The 21,422-nt window shown below is 39.4% G+C and overlaps 1 protein-coding gene across 11 annotated transcripts in view; it reads right to left on the bottom strand.

Moving 5' to 3' along the window:
• PDLIM5 (PDZ and LIM domain 5) overlaps positions 1 to 21,422 on the bottom strand; it is a 125,493-nt gene that overhangs the window by 66,693 nt on the left and 37,378 nt on the right. For all 11 annotated transcript variants that reach the window (XM_039550476.1, XM_039550480.1, XM_039550481.1 and 8 more), the window contains exon 3: positions 17,075 to 17,226. In XM_039550476.1, coding sequence (XP_039406410.1) covers positions 17,075 to 17,226 — 152 coding nt within the window. The remainder of the gene's footprint in view (positions 1 to 17,074; positions 17,227 to 21,422) is intronic.

The following is a 21,422-nucleotide window of genomic DNA, read 5'->3' as shown; positions in this document are numbered from 1 at the left end:
AGTTACGCAATTCTCAGGAAGTTTTTAATCAAGGTCTTTGTAAATTAGTAGCACAGTCACAACCAGATGTGTTGTTGCATTCCTTAGGAAATTACAGTGCACACAAAGCACATCAGACTTTCAAAGCAAACCTCCCCACACCAATACAGACTTCCCCTGTATTTCCTAGTTTGAGACCTTGACAGCTTTGCTCTTGGTCTCCTTCGTATGACATAACTTTCTGCAGTTGAATCAGAGGCTGCTGAAAACTTCCTCTAATAAAAACCCCGAGGGAAAAACAACACACAAGGCAGCATGATGACAACAATGATGACAAGACTGGTTTCCATCACAGTGAAAGAATTTCTTCAACTTTATGTTCCAGTCCTCAAACACTCACTGGCACAAAACAAGTCTCAGCAACAGGCACAGAATAATGTTACCTGTTACTACAAATTGTTTTTATAGCTGCACACTGGGATGAAAGCAGAGGCTACAGCACTCCCAGCATTCTTGTCTCCAGTTTGTAACTGGTTTGCTACCACGTTAGGCTGGACATGACCTGACAACGTGTGCTTGCAGCCCCAAAAGCCAGTTGTGTCCTGGGCTGCATCCAAAGCAGTTTGGGCAGCAGGGGAGGGAGGGGATTCTGCCCCTCTGCTCTGCTCTGGTGAGACCCCACCGGCTGTGCTGCATCCAGCTCTGGGGTCCCAGCACAGGAAGGACATGGACCTGTTGGAGCAAGTCCAGAGGAGGACCAAGATGGTTAGAGGGCTGGAGCACCTCTCCTGTGACGAAAGGCTGAGAGAGTTGGGTTATTCAACCTGGAGAAGAGAAGGGTCTAGAATGACCTTATTGCAACCTTTCAATATCTGAAGAAGCCTACAAGAAAAATGGTGAGGAACTGTTTACAAAGGTATGTTGTGACAGGACAAGGGGTAATGGCCTTAAACTGAGAAAGACTAGTTTTAGACTGGGTCTGAGGAAAAATTCTTTACTGTGAGGGTGGTGAGGCACTGGAACAGGTTGCCCAGAGAAGTTGTGGATGCCCCATCCCTGGAAGTCTTCAAGACTGGATGGGGCTCCAAGTAACCTGGTCTATGTGAAAGATGTTCATGCCCAGGGGAGGGGGATTGGAGCCAGATCTTTAAGATCCTTTCCAAGCCCAGACATTCTATGATAAGGTATTTCTGTAGCAGCACTGTGTGTTTTGCAGATTCAGCTAGAGCCCGAAGGGCAGCATATCAGACACATACAAGTCGGTTACAATGGTGCTTGCTTGCTTGCTGTACAAGAATGGTGTTAGATTATTTTTGTAAAAGTCTATGAGCCTCCTTATATCATGCATACTTTTAGTAAAATATAATCAAGGACTGATTTCAGCAAACGAATGCATCCCAAATTATTCTCTGTATCCCCCCCTGCAAAAGCATACAGATACACCCATGAGTAATTTGGACCAAATACATGTAATCTGGGGCATGAAGGAGTTGTAACAATTTTGTTTTTGTTAGGAGTTTTAGAAGTTTTGTGAACAGCTGCTTCAGAACAATGCAGCTGTTCACAGTTACTGACATGTGTTGCAAGGCACTTCTGATTACTGTGTGTTTAATCTATATATAAATGCATTATTTTGCTACTCAAAAGCTTGGCATTTAGATGGTATCTGCAAGGCTTCAAAACTGATGTCTGCCTGTGATGTCCCAGCTGGCTATTTCAATGTGTGCCAATAGAATTAAAATGTCACCAAAGATCATGCCACTGAGGTATCTGTGTTATTTTAAGAAGTGAAGATAAACTGCAGCCAACTTTAGACTGTTTCTTTAAATCTTTCACTAAATAACTACAAACACAGCTTAAAATAAATATGCAAGGTCAATGGCATCACAATTTACATGCTAGCTAACCAGTCCCTGAACTTTCAGAAAGGTATTGCACGGGTTACACACATTAAACCAGAAATGGGTAAAAGGGTTTTACTTGAGAGCATGAATGGCAAATCCCCACCAGTCACACGGAAGAACCTACACACTGTTTCAAAACTGTTAACAAAAAAATTTGCTATTTCAGAGCAGTTGTGGGGAGAACACTTCAATTATTTACCTGAAATACAAGAACTTTGAAAGCATTGGGTCATTGAATGCAGAAAATATTTGTTACAAACAGTTGGAGGTTAATTATTTTAATATGGATGCTGCTTTACTAAAAGATACTGTCTTGGCAAGCCATGGGGAGAAGTGCAACTCCACAGTCTACTACCTGAAGGCATTTTTTTCATGGGAAAAAAAATCATGGCATGGAAAGTGCACTTCTTGAGTGATCTCTTTGGACAAAGATGAAAAGCTCAACGGAATAGACATTTTCTCTTAATAACACATTTACGTTAAGCAGACCAGTGACCAGTGTAATTTCTCTTGGCCCAACTGCTATCTTCAAGAGGAAACAGCCATGAACAAGGAAAAAAATAAATCACTCACTTGTGAAAGACCTAAGATTTCTGCAGTCTTTTGCAAAAATGAAGAAACATTTTTACACAGTCCCAAAAAATATTCTGTGTAATTACACAGAGCTTGGGTTACCATGGTTTGGAAACTGACAAAGTAGTGCTGGCCACCCTCTAATCTCCATAGGTGTTACCCCATAGTCATCTTCACTCCAGCAGCCACATGCACAAAGCCTGATTTTCGGAGAGCTCTCACCAGGGTTGGTCCCTGCCTCCGCAAGCCTTTCCTGCCAGTCCAAGAAGCACACAGAGTTTGAAATGACTGTGACTACAAGAGCTCTCTAATCCCACACTGAAAGACTTATGTATCTACCATCCCAGAAATCTGATCATCTGAGTCCTGCCCATTTTGCCAGTTTCTGCCAATTTCTACCAGTTTTCCCTTCTGCCTCCCTGCCTGACCATTAGCAATCTACAGTGACCTAAGGCATTAGACCTACAATGACATGGTCTGAATCTCTATTTCCTTTTTTACTTACTTACACGTGTAGCAGCTATGTCTGACAGATCCTCTTTAGGAAGACCAACGTAAAAGCAAACAAACAAAAGAATCACAAACAAACAAACTCCACACAGATTAACACACAGGCAGGAAAAAAAAAAAAGAAAAAATGCTAAAAATGTCAAGAGGATATTAAATTCGGTGACTAATCATGAAAAGAGTTTTCCATGGCATTTAAAAAAATACAAAACCAAACAGCAGGCACATGGTGCATCATGGGAAGAATCAGATGAATTCTTCACATTTTTAATGAATAAAATCATTTGGGAGAATTATACAATGAATAAGGTAGTCAAGAGTAAATATCTAATGTTTGCAATTACTCCAGCTCACCCTCATACTCCCTTTTGGCCTCACCTACAGTGTGCAGCTATTATTAACAGAGAGTCATTCTCTATTCCTAATGTGTGGGAGGGAAAAAAGAAACCCACCTCAGCTGAGAAAACTGTAATGATCAAAATAATGATCAAAATGAAAGGTGTCATTTTAAAATAAAAATTTGACATAAGATTATGTCCTCAGACAAAGCCGCAAACAATTTACAACCTTCTTCATCTCTCTTCTGCAAAGAAAGAAAAGGAAAGCAGAAGGAATAGTTTCACTGTGTCCTTTATTCAGAATTTGATCAACAATGTGCTCTGTCTGCTAATTACTGGTTTATAGCAGAAACAGTTCAGGTCCAGTCCTGCAAGGTTATTATATTTCTCCAGGAAGGCTGATAAATGCCTCAGGCTCCATTATCTTTTATAGCAGATGAAGTCCTTCTCATTAAACAAAGAACCTTTTTTCCTCCACATCAAGAGAAATTCAAAACTTTATAACCGTATTTTATTCCAAAATACATTTGTCATTTCTAGTGTAAAAAGAAACTAACATAAGTTATGAATCCATTCCTTCCTACCAAGATAAACCATTGAACCAGTTCATGATTTCCCCACCCTTCTCACCACACCACTCACCAGCTTTAAAATTATCAACAATGACATTGAACTGATATATTACTAACTTCAGCACTGGTATGCTACCTTCACTCACCTCTATGTGCTGCATAGACTAGAATTTGTAAGCAACAACTACATGGTGTATCACAAAAATAGCTAACTTTAGTGGCTAATGTAAGTAAGGATCATTTCTTTCTGACAAAAATAAAAAAATTAAGTGACTCATAGATTTTATTAATTGATATAAGATATTCTGAAATTTATCTGGATCCTAAATAAAACCCAACCTAAAAGCTTTTCACAAAAGTGGCTGAAGTGCCGCTCCATTTCCTGCCAAAATACTCTCAATATGGTGAGTGAATTTTAATATTAATTTTTCTTCCTTTTTTTTTCTTTTTTTTTTTTCTAGGTTTTTTTGTTGTTGCTGCTGTTGTTGTCTTTTAATGACAGTGTTGTTTAGCCACGTTGTGCTGAAACTTGATTTTGTCCCAAAGTCCATGTAAGCCCCTGTTCACAGTCTTGCGCCACCTGAGTCTAGCAGCCCTGCCACAAGCAAAACTTCCATCTGCCCTTGCTCCAGCTTGCTCAAATTGCACTAGGAGCTTTCTTCTCCAGGACAGCTCCCTTCAGCCAAGTGCAAAAGATACAAAAATCCCAGAACCACACTCTCTACATAATTAAGTTATTCAACATTGTTCCTTTATAGGCAGCTCCAAGAGATGCAGCACAAAAATATTAGTCCCAGCACTCACTCAATTATCAGGTTAATGGAGCAGTGTCTTATGAGTTAAGAAGATTTTGTGGAAAATTACTGACTTGTCCAGTCATCACCTTCCTTCCAAGACTTGGAAAGGAGGTAACTGGCAACTCTTTCGGTCAAGTGTCTCCAAGATCAGTATTGACAGCAGGCACACTTAAAATTATTTCAGTACTTGAGAGGCCCTGAATGGAAAATATTACACTTTTTTGTACTTGCAAAACCTGTTACACATTATATTTAGCCCAGTACGTGTATTTTAGTGACTCCATGTGTCACTGAGACTTACAGTCTGCTCGTGTGGAGTGGCTTTGTATGTAAAGGAAAAATAATCTGTTAGCAATCAAGAAGCATTAGTTACCTCTGAAGTCACTGTCCTCATTAAAACTTTGGCTTCCTAAACTCTGTAATACATTTTAAGAATGTATGCTACATTCCATTTTTTGCATAGAAGCTTAGGAGCTAAAAGGGATAAGTCAATAAGACTGACTACCCTAGGTTTGGTCATTTTCCCTCCAAAATACATTGAGTGTTAAAAATCCTTTCCCCTCACAATGAAACATTATTTCTATAATCCATTCCCTTTTGCCAAGATGGTCTCTCTTACAGAGCAGCAATCAGTCAGTCACAGGTTAAACAGAAACAACAGACTAGGCCAAAGAAGCAAGCCCCCCAAAATAAATGCCACTCTCAAAACCCATTTAACTGTTTGGTGAAGACTTTATTCCAAACAGAAAGCAACATCAAACAGCTTCAAACCAGTCTTAGCAGCTGATATAGATTCTCTATAAAATTTGTGTCCCTCAGACCATGGCTTATAACTTCTCACACTGCACATTTATTTTATTTTGGAAGATTTTGTCCTCAGCCACACCCACATGAAAATGACTTACCAAATTTTCATGGGGTTTTGTTGTTTGTTTTGTCGGGGTTTTCCAAGTTATATTCCAATTGTATCTTGGCAAGAGTTAGAAACGTTAGGAAATTGAGGCTTGCCAAAACCGTGGGAGAAAATACTCAGCAGACATCATAAACTTAGAAGTTTAAGGCATTTAGAAGAATATCAAAGATTTCAAAATATGAAAGCATATAAATCTGTTGTAAATTTAAATGTAAGAGAGACTGAAATGATTTGCAGATTTCATGTTAACAGACGAACTCTGCTCAGCTAAAACAGCCACGTGAGTGCTGGAAATAAGCTAAAGCTTAACATGCACCAATATTTTACAAAGTAGGGACCGAACACTATTAGCATCAAGTGTAACTAAGCCTACATTTCAATAACTTATTTTTTTCATTTCATCTCTGTAAATTTATTGCTACTTGTTTTGCTGGTAAATTACCATGGACCAGAAGCAAAGGCAAGTCTTTGTCACCTCATATCCTTGCAGAAGATATGCTCATTCAGCGCTATGATCCAACCCTAACACCTCTGTGCTGCAGATGTGCCACTTCTGCTAAAAGTTACACTCCTTACTTGAAAGATTCCTCACTCTTTGGAACATAATGTTCTTACTCTCAATTGCTTCCCTGCTTCTCTTGCCTTAACACCGCAATTCACACTTCTCAGAGCTCCCCGAAACCGGCAGGAACACTTCCCTTGTATTGATTAGTTGCCTCCGGGCTGGGGAGAGGAAGGATCTGACATCTCCAGCAGCGACCAGTGGTGTCAGGCCATGCGCAAGACAGAGGAGGATTGTGGCACAAACACCAAACAAACGCAGGAGGTTAAAAGGGCAGTTCAAAACTTTTATGAAGTTGAGATAGGGTGTCTCAAGTCTCCTTATTCATCACAGGAAGGAAGAGAAATTTTCCTTTCTGGGTACTTTCTGTTGGGGCAGAGGCTCCAACACAGGACTCCACCAGAAGCACCATGAGGTCAGGAGGAAAGCATGTCCTCTGGGCCTCTGCCCCAGCAGGGAGCCAAAGACCTTTCAAGGCCAGAAATTGCTGCATCTCCATGAATGAAAGAATGTGCACATGAGCAACTGAAAAGACAAAGGGCTTTTTTTGAAATTTTTTTTTTCCTGGTGGGAATAAGGATTCAGCTGTGATTAAACTGAAGTGTCGATGAATCCTGAAGACTTCCTGTCTCAAGTCTCAAACCACAAAGTTGACAGAGGCTCAGATCTGGTGCAGACCCTGCCAAAGGCAGAGAGGGTGCACAGAAATAAGTAAGGAAAACTTCTTACTTTCTGCTTGAACAACTCACTGTGGATTAGGAAAAAGTGGGGATACACTGTGCACCAACGTTGGAGGAAAGTGCAATTGGGGTGGGGGAAAAAAAAAAAAAAATCAGTGTGAGAAAATACTTTTCATCTACACACAGCACAAACACCTTGATGTTGTTAACCTGTCTGGGATGAGAGTTATGTTGATAGATACATGAAACAACGCCTGTAAGACCCCAATTTAATTATTAGTTACAAGTGTTTACGATAATCAAGCCCACATGTCTTGTGTAAGCACCCAGGTTCTCACCATGCAGGGGTTACAAGGCATTGTTTAGTTCTCATACCCATGCTGAATCATCAGAAAGCAGCCACAGCGGGCCTGAATACCAGACTAACAGGTTCACTGATACAATACACTCCTCTCAGACAAAACAATCCCCACCGATTTCAATTCTCTTGTTATTTTTCAGGCTTAGTGTTCAGTCCAGAACACATCCACTGAAACACATCCTATTCAGTGTCAGGCTAAAACACACCCCACCGGAAAATGTGAGGCAGTGGGGATATATATTAAAAAAAAAAAAGTCACACCAATTTATACACAGCCCTGTGTTACTCAATCACCAGGCAATGCTGGATTTCACTTCTAATACTGAACTAACAGCAGCATTAGAAGTTGAAAAACTCAGGTCTATTTTACTGGGCAGTGAAACTCTAGAGTGTTTGATCAGAACACACAGGTGCACACCTTTCCTCTGGTTTTCTTTTGTTGTAGGAAACTTCACTTTGGGAAATGAAACCTATGTGCACTCCAAAATCTAAATATTATTTAACAGTTGAAAGCAGATCTACATCATTAACTAAATGTAAAAAGAACTGCAACAAGCAGTATTTGCCTACAGGGCTCTTAACAACAAGAGAATATTTGAGGGGAGAACATCAACTTTAGTTCATAAGGAACTGAACAAAAATGACTGGTAACAGTCACACCTGATTTATCATCATGATACTTTATTTTTCTTAGCATCTTCTATTGAAGCCCTCAGAGCCACGATGCCTATCAAGTAAAGATCAGATCTGACTATGTGAAAGGCAGATAAAGGTTATCTGCTTAAGAGGAAACATCTAGTTTTGGGAAATAAAACATTAAAGCCCAGCCAAGTCTGCTGCAAAAACAGAAATGGAACTAAAAATTTAAAACCTATGCTTAACCACAGTATCAGTTCTGACAAATAGAAACCCACCTGATATAGTAAGATCACTAATGGAAAACATTTTGCAAGTGATATAGCATCTTAAAATAGCTGTAATTAGCCACTGCCTACAGCAGGTAATATTACTAGAGAAACAAATAATGGTTTTTTACATTATTCTGCAGTGCTTATGGGATATTGGTGACTGTCACCATGAATACCACGGAAGTCCATTAGAAAATAAGGAAATGAAAGCCAGAATTGCATCAAAGGCCTCCTGGAGAATAATACTTCATTAAAATCACTTCAAATGAAACAAAATATAACAAAACCCTAAGAATATCACTTTTCTGATGGCTTTCTGCAACTCATTAAAGAAAAAAAACAAACCTACACTCCCCTCTGGGGATTATTTATAAATGGGAGGAAAGCAGTAACCAAAAGAGCTTCCTGAAACACAGCTATGAACCTTTTCCTCAGAAAAACTAAGCAGCAGGACTTAGCCAGGAAATCACACTAAAAGCAAACAACATTGCTTTCCTATCAGTCTTCAAAATCTGAACTATTCCATAGCTCCATTTCTGCCCTTTTCTGAAACAAACCCAGACTGAACCCCAAACCAATGCCCCTTCCTCCCCACCCCCAGAAACCAACACTCCTTTCAGCATCTCCTGTGTGAAGAGATCATAAAAAGTAAAAAGCACCTGGATTGTACTTATACAACCACAACAGCTCTTGACAACGATGGTGTAGCCCAAAGCACCTGGCATATAATTACCACAGGAAGGTTGACTTAATATTGCACTGTCAACAGAGACTGCTTGCTCCTCGTGTAGGAAGCTGGCACTTGTACCTCTTAAGCAGAAGCTTTATTGTACATCACAGAGATACTGATAGCCAGCAAAATTAACTCTTGCGGTTGTCAAGAGATTTTTTGGACTTCCATAATGAAGGTTAGCTTAGTTGTGTTCCTACGTTCCTAAAATACATATATTTAATGCTTGGGAAATATATTCGATCTACTCCTTAGAAGCACCTATGTTACTAGAGATCTCTTCAATGTGGGGGTGTTTGAGCACATAGCTCACGTTCTGCTTCTACCCTTCAATAGAAATGAAAAGGCTTTGCAACATGCAGAATATAAGTCAACTTAAAGCAAAACTAACTTAAACAAGTTTGCAACCCAGAAAATGCTGTCATGACCTCACTCAGCCTAGATGTTTTCTGTATTAAATTTCAGTTTGCAAATGTTACTTCTTGCTTACAGCAAGAGCATATGAACTGAACAATGTGGAGTTCATTAAGGAATTCCCTGCTGCCCACAAAGATACTCCTCAACTCAAGGTTTTGGGGTTTTTTTTAATTCTGTAAGACGGACAAAGCTATTGGCATTTCAGAAATTTATTCTAAATCATAAGCAGTCATTTATCATTATCATATCTTTCATCCATTAGGCAGAGCACTGCAAACCTGTCCTCACCTCGCATACTGAGGCACACTGTCTGTCTAGCACATGCCAAGATCAAGTAAGATTATCTAATTTCCAGATACTTCCTACTGAATAATGCAATTTCAGGAAAAATATATGTGAATAAACCTTCACTGTTCCTGTCTTCACAGACAGAAATAAATTGTGTCAGATCTAAACTAGAATACAGATTAGTTTTACTTTAGTTTTATAATAGAGTGAAAATAGACTTCTGAACTACTGTACACCTAAACATCAAGCCAAAGCTATTACCTTTCTAATGATCTGCTTCTGTAAAGACACTTGTAAAACTCATGTTTTTTGCTTTAACAATTTAATCTTTGTTTTCTAAAAGCATCATTATACATCAGAGGGGTTTAATCCCTATAGCAGAACTATAATGGAAGGCAAGGATTTTCATACTGATCTTAAATACAGGAATTAAAGAATGCAGTCCATATAATAACAACGTGTGATAAACATTTTTTGGCTAATCCAAACACATCTGAAAGATATGCATAGTTTCAGGCTTTACAACAAACATCTATAGGGTCAGCAAAATTATTCAAAAAAAACCTCACAAAAAAACCCCAAACAAACCAACAAAAAAACCAACAACAACAACCAAACAAAAAAAAAACACCAAAAAAACCACCAAACCACCAACAAAAAAACCTACCCAACTTCACTTCCCTGTCTGAAAACAAGCAATATTTTTAGGAAACAAACTAAGAGTCAAATTCAGAATTACTTTTTCTTTGCTGTAATTGTCAGATGCCTGCGCTATGCAACAATTTGTATAAAACAATAGCACAGATGTGTCTCACCTGTTAAGGCAAAAAAGCAAGATGACCAGTTAAGGCACTTTAGTTACCACTTGATCCATTGCAAACAGAAGGGAACTTCAAGGATCCAAGCTTCCTCCCTCCATTTTCATGAGGGATTCTCAAGTGCAATCCTCCACCACAAGCACTCACTACCCTTTAAATAGTGATGCCCCAGTTTATCTCCTCCCCAGCTCTTTATCAGGTTCTGCTGGTTATAACATCTGAGCTACTCTCCCAAGCAACCTGACCAACCCTTATTCCATCAAGGACTGGGACTATGAGGGTAGGAATTTGAAAATTTATCCCAAATTGAATTTATAGGCTCCCAACTTGTGAGAGACAATTACTTGATGATGGCCTCCTCGTTTTCATACATAAGAAGGTGATGTTTTTAAATATCCCCCTAATCTGACTTGGTTTAACCCACCATGATATAGCACATAGACAAAACCTCAAAACCATAATGGTAAAATGGCTGCAATTGCTGCAACTCAGAGGTGATCGACTGCCACCAGGGAAATGCAAAATAACTAAAAATAAAATAAAAGAAACCCAAAAACCCCCAACACATTACATGTTTCTTCTTCAACCTCCCTTTGCTTGATTTTCAACTTCCTGAGGTGCTATTAACTATATGGGGGCCAGAGGGGAATGTACCTGAAGTTAAAAGTGAAAAAGTATCTCTAACTTAAAGTTGAAGGAAATATTTTGATGCTCAGTAAATAATAATCTGCCTCTGCCACTTGCCATTGTCCACAGTGTATATTTACTACTGTATTTATGTTCCTATGCTACCTACTGCAGCAACCTCAAGAAACTGCACAGACTTTACAAATCATTTGCAGCTCTAAAGATTCCCAGCAAAACTCTAAGGTACGCAGTGTGAGAAAGGCTGCTATTGCTATTGCTTAACTTGCCCTCAGCCCCACCCATTTTCCTGGCAGATGGATAGGTATCATCCTGTACAAGTCACTGAACGCTGTTTTATAGCCTGCAACCTTCCATTTTCATCCTAGCAGCTCTGCTTTGAACTTCTAGGCAAGCCTTCAGTCTGCTGGATTCACTTGGCTGTAGCATGTTTTGTGGTTCATCTAATTGCTACCTGACGAGCAGCAAAGTGCTACGTGCAACGAGACTCTGAGTTTCAGCTGGAAGCAAGAGCTGTACTCTTCCATTTATTTAGTGTGTGGGCAGGCTTTCCAAAGGCATGGCTTAGCTAGCTAAACCTGTTCAGCTCCTAAATTAGGAGCAAAAGGTTCCTACCTTGCTTCCAATAAGGACATAGATTTATACAACAACTTTTGTATGAAAAAAACCAAACAACAGCATCATTCATTAGCTTTGAATTCTTTGGACAATGTTTTAACCCAATACCAGTTAATTTCAGGGTGAGATAAAACAGGAGGACTTAAGATGACTCAGTTGACTGCACTGCAATGCACAGCACAAAAAGGCCATGGTCAATAACAGAAAGTTCTCCAGGATGGTGTAAAGTCTCACCGGGCTATGTGGGGCTCCGCTGAGTGAGCCACGTGGAACAGCTGCCACCTCAAAGCTTAGTGCCATGGCTAAACAAGAGAAGGGAAGGTCTGTTTAGGAGGTACTGGTTTTCACCTAGTTTATTTTCAGGCATAATTACCGAAAATTAGTATTAATGATTGAAAGTAACAAACTAGCATTGGAGAATAAGTTGCCAAGGGATTTGAACAGCATTTGAACTGCCAATATACAGTTTGTTTATATATTCCTAGCCATACAACCTCGACTGAGTTCTGCAAATTTTCTGTGTCTCAACTCTCTCAGTTAAAAAGAAATTATTTCCTTAATCATCCAGCACTTAGTTTTGACATCCCTGAAACAAGTTATGTAAGAAATAGTACTACAAAAAGAATTTCATTTTTTTGTCAAAACAAAAAAAAGCCCAAAAAAGTTTTCAGATTTTGAAAAAATTACTTGGAAGCTGTGGTGTCTTTCAACCAATTATCGTCCCTGTTAAGCTGGCATAGGGTAATCAAGCTTCTATTTTGCTAAAAAAAGCAAATCACTGAAGAACCAAACTAAAGTCAAAATACCTATGTAAGGGAAATGACGATAACTAAAGTAGGGAGAAAAATAAGACTTCAGCATGCATTCTTATCATAGTTTTCTTAAAGCTCATCCATATATGGTTTAGGGAAACAAAATATCCACCCCAGGAACCCATGACTCATAGAATTCAAACATGAGTTTTAACCATCATCTAAAGTGAAGCTTGTAAATTAAACAAAAAAATAGCAGGAAAAAAAGCGTACTAAATTAGTCTTACTGCCGAAAACCCTTTCCAAATTGGTTAACTTGAAAAACTATCTTAGGAAAATAGAATTCAAATGATCCATAACATTTTTTTCTTGTTACCCCATCTCAAATCATGAGAATTTCAGCTGTACTTCAACTAAAAGCCTAGACTTCATGCTTCCTGACAGAAAAGGGATAAGGGAAGACAGTATGATAAAGATTCACACTCAGACAGGCAGCTAAAACAAATGTCATGGCTTTTGAGTTTACCAACTGCAGAACTCAGCCTTATGGCTCATCTAAATCTTGTCTCTGAGTCCTGTAACCAAGAGGCCCTAGCCCCACCTATGACACTTGGGCCACCTCATGCTTTAAAAAGGTTTAGGAAAAAAAACCCAACAAACCTACTCAAACCCATGGCCAGCACAGAAATTCATCTATTGCTTTGTAACAGCCATGTTCCTCCACTGAAGAGCTGGAATCAGAGCCGCAGTAACTGCTCACTGCCAAGCTTACTGCACCCAGAAAGACTTTTTTCCACCCCAAAGCACTGCAATATAGCAATAGAGGAGTAAACAACCTGGAGAATCCTCCTTTTGCTTCCCAAGCCAAGAAATCTCAATGCCTTTTGTCACAGAGTGAAGGAAATTCCTTTATAAATCATACTATACCTGTGCAGATCTGTTTTACTAAATAGAGGGGTAAATACATTCTCTATCATTGTAAGAAAAACGAAGCCCAAAACTTTCCATCTTTTCTGTTTTACTTTTATCCCCGTATTGCTGACATTTTTCCCAGAATTTTCACAGGTATCATGATCTCATTCATCTGCAGAAATCCACAATTCTTTATTATCTTTCTGACACCCAAAGAATCATGAAGGCAAATGTCTGGAGAAACAGTCCCCAAAAATAATATTTTAAAAATAGGTGGTGGCTTTTAGCTGTTCAGCAACTTAGAGATTTATTTATAAAAGTCCATGCTAAGTTACTGAACTTGAAAATATGTCCAAAAAGTAACCATCTGGTTTCCATCTGTCCTCATGGGAAACTGGAATTGCTTTAGATGAAAATAAAATATTGGGGTGCAAAAGAGCAAGATTTCAGAAAGGGAGGGATGAATAGAAACAAAAACTGGAGGGGGAATGAGATCTATCAAGAAGCTAAAATCGCAAGTTATAAAATAAAAAGAACAGGGAAAAAACCCACACTCCATATTTAAGTCATATAATATGAAAAATGAGCAAATAACATGCCTACATTCAAATTTCATTTCAGAATTGAAAAAATATATATAACTTTCATACTAAACAATGAGATTTGTTTACAGAACTTATTGATTTTAAACGCATACACCTGAAAATACTTGCCAACACTTGCAAATGTTAAGAACCCACTACTGCACACAGGGCTGGCAAGCACAATTTTGTCTGTATTTGAGCAACCTCTAAGCAAAGTGGACTTGCAATTGTGTCAGCTGCACCTCCAGTTCCTTTTGAGGGCACACAACAATTCCATGTCTAAAAAACCAAGCTGAGATATTGCCTTACACAGAACAAAGAGAAGTTTTTATTTGCCCTTCAAATATTTTGCCAATATTCAATTACAAGTTACAAAACATCTAAATTGGTTTTCCACAAGGGGTATATGCATATCTGCCTACATAAATATACTGCTTTAAACCTGTAAATAAAAGTTTTGAAGGCAGTACTTTAAATACCCCTTCCAACCTCACAGACAAGCTACTTCTTGCCCTTTGTTTAGTTTCTCTTTAATTTTATTTTTTCTACTTTGCACATGAAGAAGAGAGGAAGCCAAGTGAAAACCTAAATAGGGTAACAATCAAGTTAAAATATTTATAATAAGGAATCTGATAATAAAGAATTTCCTCTCTTGCCTTTGCCATGTAGACTCAAGAAGTTTCCATTGCAGCTTTTAAAAACTGGGGTGTTGCCATGCCCTGGCCACTGTGCAAAGTGGGTTGCCAGAGTACATCCTCAAAATGACACCACTAACAATCTAACCATTGTGTTCCTTTAAAGCAGCAGCAAACTAGGGCAGTATCTAAGAACTGATGTACTCTTTCAAAACTAACCTCAACATCCTTGCATTGTAGTTCAAACTGTCAGCAGATTGTGTGAAAGTAGATAAAATCTCAGAAGTGTAAAAACTAAAGATAAATAAAAAGCAGTAACAGCAAAAGAAAATGTGTCTTAGGTTTTCCTATTCTATGGCACCAACCCATATTTTGAAGGCCAGCTTTGCTTCACGTTGACAGTATCTCCTTAATCTTGCATGTGAACAGTAACAGCTTAAAATATTTTATTTATTTCTGTTTCATTTTGGGAGAAGGGACAAGAACAGAAGAATACGGCTATGGAGAACGCTCGATATTAAAATGGATTATCTTGCCCCCTGTTTATACTCTCAAGCTCCCTCCCCATGGGCAGCCAGCATGTCCAGCTAGCATGAGTCAGTCTGACTCCAAAGCATCTTCTTCCAGGCTGTAAAGAACAAATAAACAACCAAAGCAGATCTGTTTAACAGCAGAGCAAGGAAGTTCTCATAGGCAGAGGAGTCAGGAGAACACTGTCTACACCTTTGGTTTCTTGGGATCCAGGCAGAATTCAATACAGCTGAGACCATGAGACTGCAAAGCAGCAGAGCCACAAGACAGGCCATCTGTCGCACCCCCAGATGCCAGGACCAAGGCTGTTCTTTTGATCTCTGTTAGTCTGATCCTGACTTAGTCTTCAGCTGTCAGGTAGCCAATAGTAGTGAGTCAGATGCTACACCAGGTAGGAAGGGTGAGAACAGGAGGGGATCAGGCTAACTCATGATTAATTTGATTTTTAAAAACTCATCCCTGTACCCAACCACAAGCAGCCTCAGACAAGTTATTACCTGACTGGGACACACCTGCCATTACTTTCCTATATCTGATATTAACCCTGCCCGTTCAACTATGGTGACAGGAGAAAGTGGGCCAACCCATTGCCTGCTGCAGTGACTCAGTGGGTCCTGGAAAGTGCATTTCTAAGCGACCTGCCGGTCTCCTTGGGAGTCAGAAAAGCAAATGACACACTAGATACAACACGTAGTTCTTCTAATGAGCTGGTATAATGCCTGTCTGTCATCAAGAAACTTTTAATGCCACCTTTACAAGTTTCACTCAGGGAGATGCCCGAGGCATGAGCCACACCACAAGATACTCCTTTCCTCAGATTGAGCAAAGGGAATCCCTTAGTCAGGGTAGCTAAGGACCGAAGCACAGGACAACGGGAAAAACAAGAAACAACAAGCAGGGCTGAACTGCAGCCTCTTACAGAAGGAAGCACTCACACAACCATTCAAATACACATCACTTAGGGCTGGGAACAAGCACCACCACTCTGGAGATGCACGTTTGTCAGATCTGCAGCCACGTCATCTCCTTTATTCTAATACTGATGAACTCTCAGAAAGACATAGTCCTTTCATTAAGGGAAGGATAATTTGCCACAAAAACTAGTCAGTAACTGGTGAAGAGATATGTTATGGACCTCAACCAACGCTCATCAAGGAACTCTGCACTGCTGAAGGCAGGCACGAACAGCAATCATGGTGTACAACTGCTGCTGTTTTCTTTGAAAACAAGAAAAGATGTTTCTCCCTATGAGAAGGATTCAGAGGCCAATCCTCCAATATGTTCACTCACATCATTTAATCAAAAAAGCAGTCTTCTAGCAAAAACCAGTATTTAGCCCTGGGAGGCTTTTGAGAACTTGAAGGAATTTATTGCTCATGCTGCTGCTCATTCTGCTTCAGGTTCAATAACCCATATATGAGCATCCGGCTCCCTTCCTGCAACAATTCCCACAGCACAGCCCCAGGCTATACCAGAGATATGCTGGGATTCAATAAATTGTATGTTTCAGTAATGAGACTGGACCAAGCTGTAACCTCTACAGCAGATCTTCAATTAGCAACGGGAGGCTGCTACTTTGTGACATGGTGGTATCACTTTGAGAAACATCTCCCAGACTCTGAGCCGAAGTATTTTCATCCATTTAACTCAACGGTTAACTACTTAAATCCATCACTCTGTTAGCCAACAAAAAGGGTGCTGTAGGACTTAACCCGCCAAAAAAATTTCTAGTCACCCGGGGAGAGAAAAAAAGCATGAATAAGACCTGTTTTTAAACAAATTAATTAAGCAACACTGAAGCTCAAAAGGAAGAGGAAATAGAATAGGTGACATAAGGCTGGAAAAAGTCTTTGTCAAGTCACATAATTAATATCTAGTAAGTTTTCTAAAATGCTATAAATCAAGACAGATTGCAGGCTATGGCAGCATATCTTTCAATCACTGCCATTTAACTCCATGAACTTTGCCAAACCACTTAGATGTTTTTATCCTCCAAACAACTGTTAGGATGATGATCAACTCTCTTTAAATAAAGAAAAAGCTATCTTACCTTTGCAGAGTCATGTTCAAATTGCCTGTACATGCCTTGATCTTGTTTTGTGCTTCTAGATGAGTCATCCCATCCGTGCTTATCCCATCAATGGTGAGAACCACATCACCAATCCCCACATGTGCTTGGGCTGCCTTGCCACCGTCATTAAGCTGAAACAGCACAAGAATGGTAAATGAGAAACATGGATGGTTTATGTTTATATTGAACACAAGTCATAATATCTTATTCACAGTGCTGTTTCATAGAAAGAAAAAAAAAAAGATATCTTTTCTCCTTTGTGAGTCCTGTGAAAATTGCTGCAATACCTATTCATCCTTATTTCACTTCAATGACAGGAAAGTATCGCATAGTATAGCCTGTTTTTCAAAATCAAACTCCACTTCTACTTTACTGGCTGGAAGCTATGGACATTCACAGAGAGACACAAGCAGGGACAGGCACTCAGTTTCCTGCATTCCAAGTTCCAGCCACCTTTCTCTTCATACATGAAATTTTTCTCACAAGAGGAGAGAGAAAGGCTGTAAACCAGCTTTTTCCATTCTAAATTTTCCACTTGAAGATCTCTTCAAAGTTCATATATTTGTCAATGACTGGTCATGTGCAGGGAAGATGCTGTTAATAGTGAAGCTGACTTTTCCCAAGCCGCAACTACTAGAAAGTCAAAAGTTCAACATCACAGACAGGCCAGTTGCAGGACATTGTTTTGCCTTTCTCTCAGTAGGTTTACAGGCCCCAATGACCTGCAGTATATTCAAATCAGAATAAGAAAAGCCTCTTGAGCAGTCTGACTCTTTGATCAAGGTCACTGCCCAAGTTCAGATCAACCGCCTTTGGTCCACTTGAATGAAACCGTCTTGCAACAGAAACCTCTGTAAAGTTCACATTATTGGCCCCAACTGAACAATAAATTAACTTTTTCATCTTTTGTCACTGAATTTCAACTACCTTGATTCCCAAGAACAGAAACAGAAATTAAAGCAACATATGGTAAGATCTATACACTGATTTATACCCCTGGTCCTCAATCTGCTAATCATTTTATAGCTGGCTGAAAAAAAGGTCCTCGGTGATAAAAATTCCCTTTTTGTTTCCAGAAGTATTTCCTATCTTACAGCAGAGATGTTGTAGCTGCTGGTGTTGTGCGTGCAAAGCCTCACAACTCTGTCCTCTGCCTGCAAGCACAAGTATGTTTCTTGAAGAAATCACTGTTTTTAGGTAAGTACTGCAAACAGCAGAATTACTTTATCTTCATTTCCAGAAGAGGAATTCACCCTGAGCCACAGTGGTGCTACAGCACATGACTCAAGAACTGGAACTGTTCAGCCTGGAGAAAAGGAGGCTCAAGGGAGACCTCATCCCTCTCTACAATTGCCTGAAAAGAGGCTGGTGCAGTGAGGTAGGGGTCAGTCTCTTCTCCCAGCTAACAAGTGGCGGGATGAGAGCAAACACTCTCAAGTTGTACTAGAGGAGGTTTAGTTTGGATACTAGGAGAAAATTCTTAATGGAAAGCATTGTCAAGCACTGGAATAGGCTTTCCCAGGGAAATGGTGGAATCACCATCCCTAGAAATGTTCAAAATATGTGTGAATAAGGCACCTGAGGACATGGTTTAGTGGTGAACACAGTGGTGGTGCCACCTTGACATCTGGACTTGATGACCCTTAGAGCTCCTTTCCAACCTTGTATGATTCTATGACTTCTCAAAGGTAGGTCAAAGGAAGGTTTTCATCTCTGTTGTTTTTTAACTGCCCCTGTTTTAGTTCATGCAGTAGGGACCAAGAAGTACAGTCACCACTCTCCACATTGTTCACTTCAAAAGGAGAAACGAGGTTAGGTCTTGAAAACTGTCTATGGGTAAAGAGGTAATAATGCATGAAATGTCAGGGGCCCAGTTTTGCAGTTGTGTAGGGTAAACCTGGCAAAGGGTCCCATCAGCCTACCAGATATGGTTAAGGCTTTCCTAAAATCCAAGAGACTATAATACATGACAGCTGTGACATGTATTGGATGGCATTTGAAGACAAATATTTAACTAAGAAAAACTATTGTGTAATGTTGAAAGACATATGTAAATGCAAAACTCCAAAAATGTTATCATTTGACAACATACAGACTAAACCCAAGAAATTTCACGTTCAGTGCATCACTGCTGGCATTTTTCAACATCAATTCCATACTTGCTGATTGCAGCAGCAATCTTTAGCAGCTAAAAAACAGACGAAATTTTCTATAAAATTTTCAACAAAATCAGAAAAATCCTTCAATTTGGTGTTAACCTGGTGAAAGAAGAGGTCTGAGACGAAGGAAGACTTGTCATCTCTTCAGATTCAAAATAGCAGCCAGTCCCTCTGCACTACGAGTCAACATAGCTATTTTATCCAGAGTTGAAACAAGGAAGAGTTAGCAGAGCAAGTCCCATGTGAGGAAGTAAAGTAAGAGGCAAAGGAAAAAGGAGACACCCTGATTTCAGAAAAACTATTTGACTTGCTAAAGTCATAAGAACTGCGAGTTGTATAGTGGACCCTTTTACAAAAGCCTTCAACAAAAAAGCCAAAATTGGACATTCATACCCAAATTGTGAGCTAAGAGACCTGATTACTATAAAACACCAATCAGGGAAGCCCACAAGCATATAGAAAGCTATGACCAACATAGCTATTTATAGGAAAGCTCCTCAAACCTTTGGGTGAGGGGTGGAACCTGCCATAAACAGATCCCTAAACTGGTATGTTATAGCACGCTGACATTTGCCAGCAAGGTCTGGAAAAGGGAAAGGAACGTAAGGGTGCTAAAAACTAAAGGTCAAATGGATCACTGTGCTTTGTGATTGGAGTCCCCAAGTGAATAAAATTTAGCTTTCTCAGAATGCATGCAAACACACATGATGCTGACATGTTGTAATTTGTGACGAAAAAAGAAAAAAAACAACCTACACACAATTCAGGACTAAGACTTCAAAAGCAGACTTCAGGGTAATTATTTTCATGGAGGGATGGGAGGCCTTACCATCCACAGAAGTGTAAATGAAAACAAATTTATTAATTAAAAAAGTCAAACATTTTTGTTTGATTCTAGCGGCCAACACCCAACAACCCACAACCAACCACCTGACTTTCAAGAGGGCATTCTTAAAACTGTTGCCTACCAGGGATGAAACTCTTTGCAAGCCCACATGGGAGACAGCTGTAACTTCATTTCAGCAAAACCCCAGGATGAAAATTCCTTAAAAATATGGCTGGAAATTGCACCTTGGAGATGAGGAACAGAGCAAATAGGTCCTGAGAAGTGTGATGAGTCCCTGGCTATGTCCACTGGTCCTGTTGTGTAGACAGGGAATTGAATATGCCTTATAGGTGAGGCTGTCAGAGACCTATCCCAGCAAATTACTGGACAAGAGTGTGAAGAACTGCACATGCAAAGGGATGCCAGAGCAGTCATCTTCTTATCTAGACACAGTGGACAAGACTTATAAGTAACACCTACTGATTGTGAATAAGAGATATGACTAAGCAAGAGAGCGGAGGTTGATACTTCTAGGAAATCTCAGCCAAAGCGTGGGTATTCCCTGAAAGTAGTGGACAGCAACCTTGGCTTGTGAAGCACCTGTGTTGAAGTGGGACTGAAGCTACAAGGGCAGTTTTACCACAGGTGCAAGAAGAATATTATCATAAGTATATAAAAATAAACAAACATCTACACTGAACACAGCAGGAAGAATTAGAACATTTGAAATAATTAACGATCCTTTTCAGACTGCAGACCCTGGGAGCCTCAGTTTTGACACTTCTTAGATGCTGAACTGTGCACTACCATTACAAACAATAAATTTGTGTATGTGCTGGAGATTACATATGCCAAACTGTGTACATATTTGAACTAAAACTGCGTAGATATTCAAAACAAAACCAAGAGAAAGGTGGCCCATGTTTCTTGTCACAAGGGAAACAAGCTCCATTTATTTAATTTTTTTCACCTAGATTAAAAACAAAATCAATATATATAGAAGACATATAACTACCATTTGAAGCTTATATATTATCACCTACATAATTATCTCATTACTACTTTTGTACCACTTTTTTTTGTTCTGTACCAGTGATTTTCTTCTTACAGTACAAATTTAACCTTATCTTAGTGACATTATCCTGCATCAGTCACCCATAAAGTACAGAATTACCTGGAAAAAAGGTTATCCTTAGAACATATCTTTATTAAATGTGCCTGTGTCACCATATGGAATCAACGCAACAGGATGTATGTGGAGAAGAGTATAGTGTTAAAATTATACAACTGGCTACCTAATAATCCAACTAACCTCTAAGCACCACAAATATTTTTCAAATCC

The sequence above is a fragment of the Corvus cornix genome, chromosome 4, assembly GCF_000738735.6.
Source record: "Corvus cornix cornix isolate S_Up_H32 chromosome 4, ASM73873v5, whole genome shotgun sequence".
Taxonomy (NCBI): Eukaryota; Metazoa; Chordata; class Aves; order Passeriformes; family Corvidae; genus Corvus; species Corvus cornix.
This window is presented reverse-complemented; position numbering and strand designations above follow the sequence as displayed.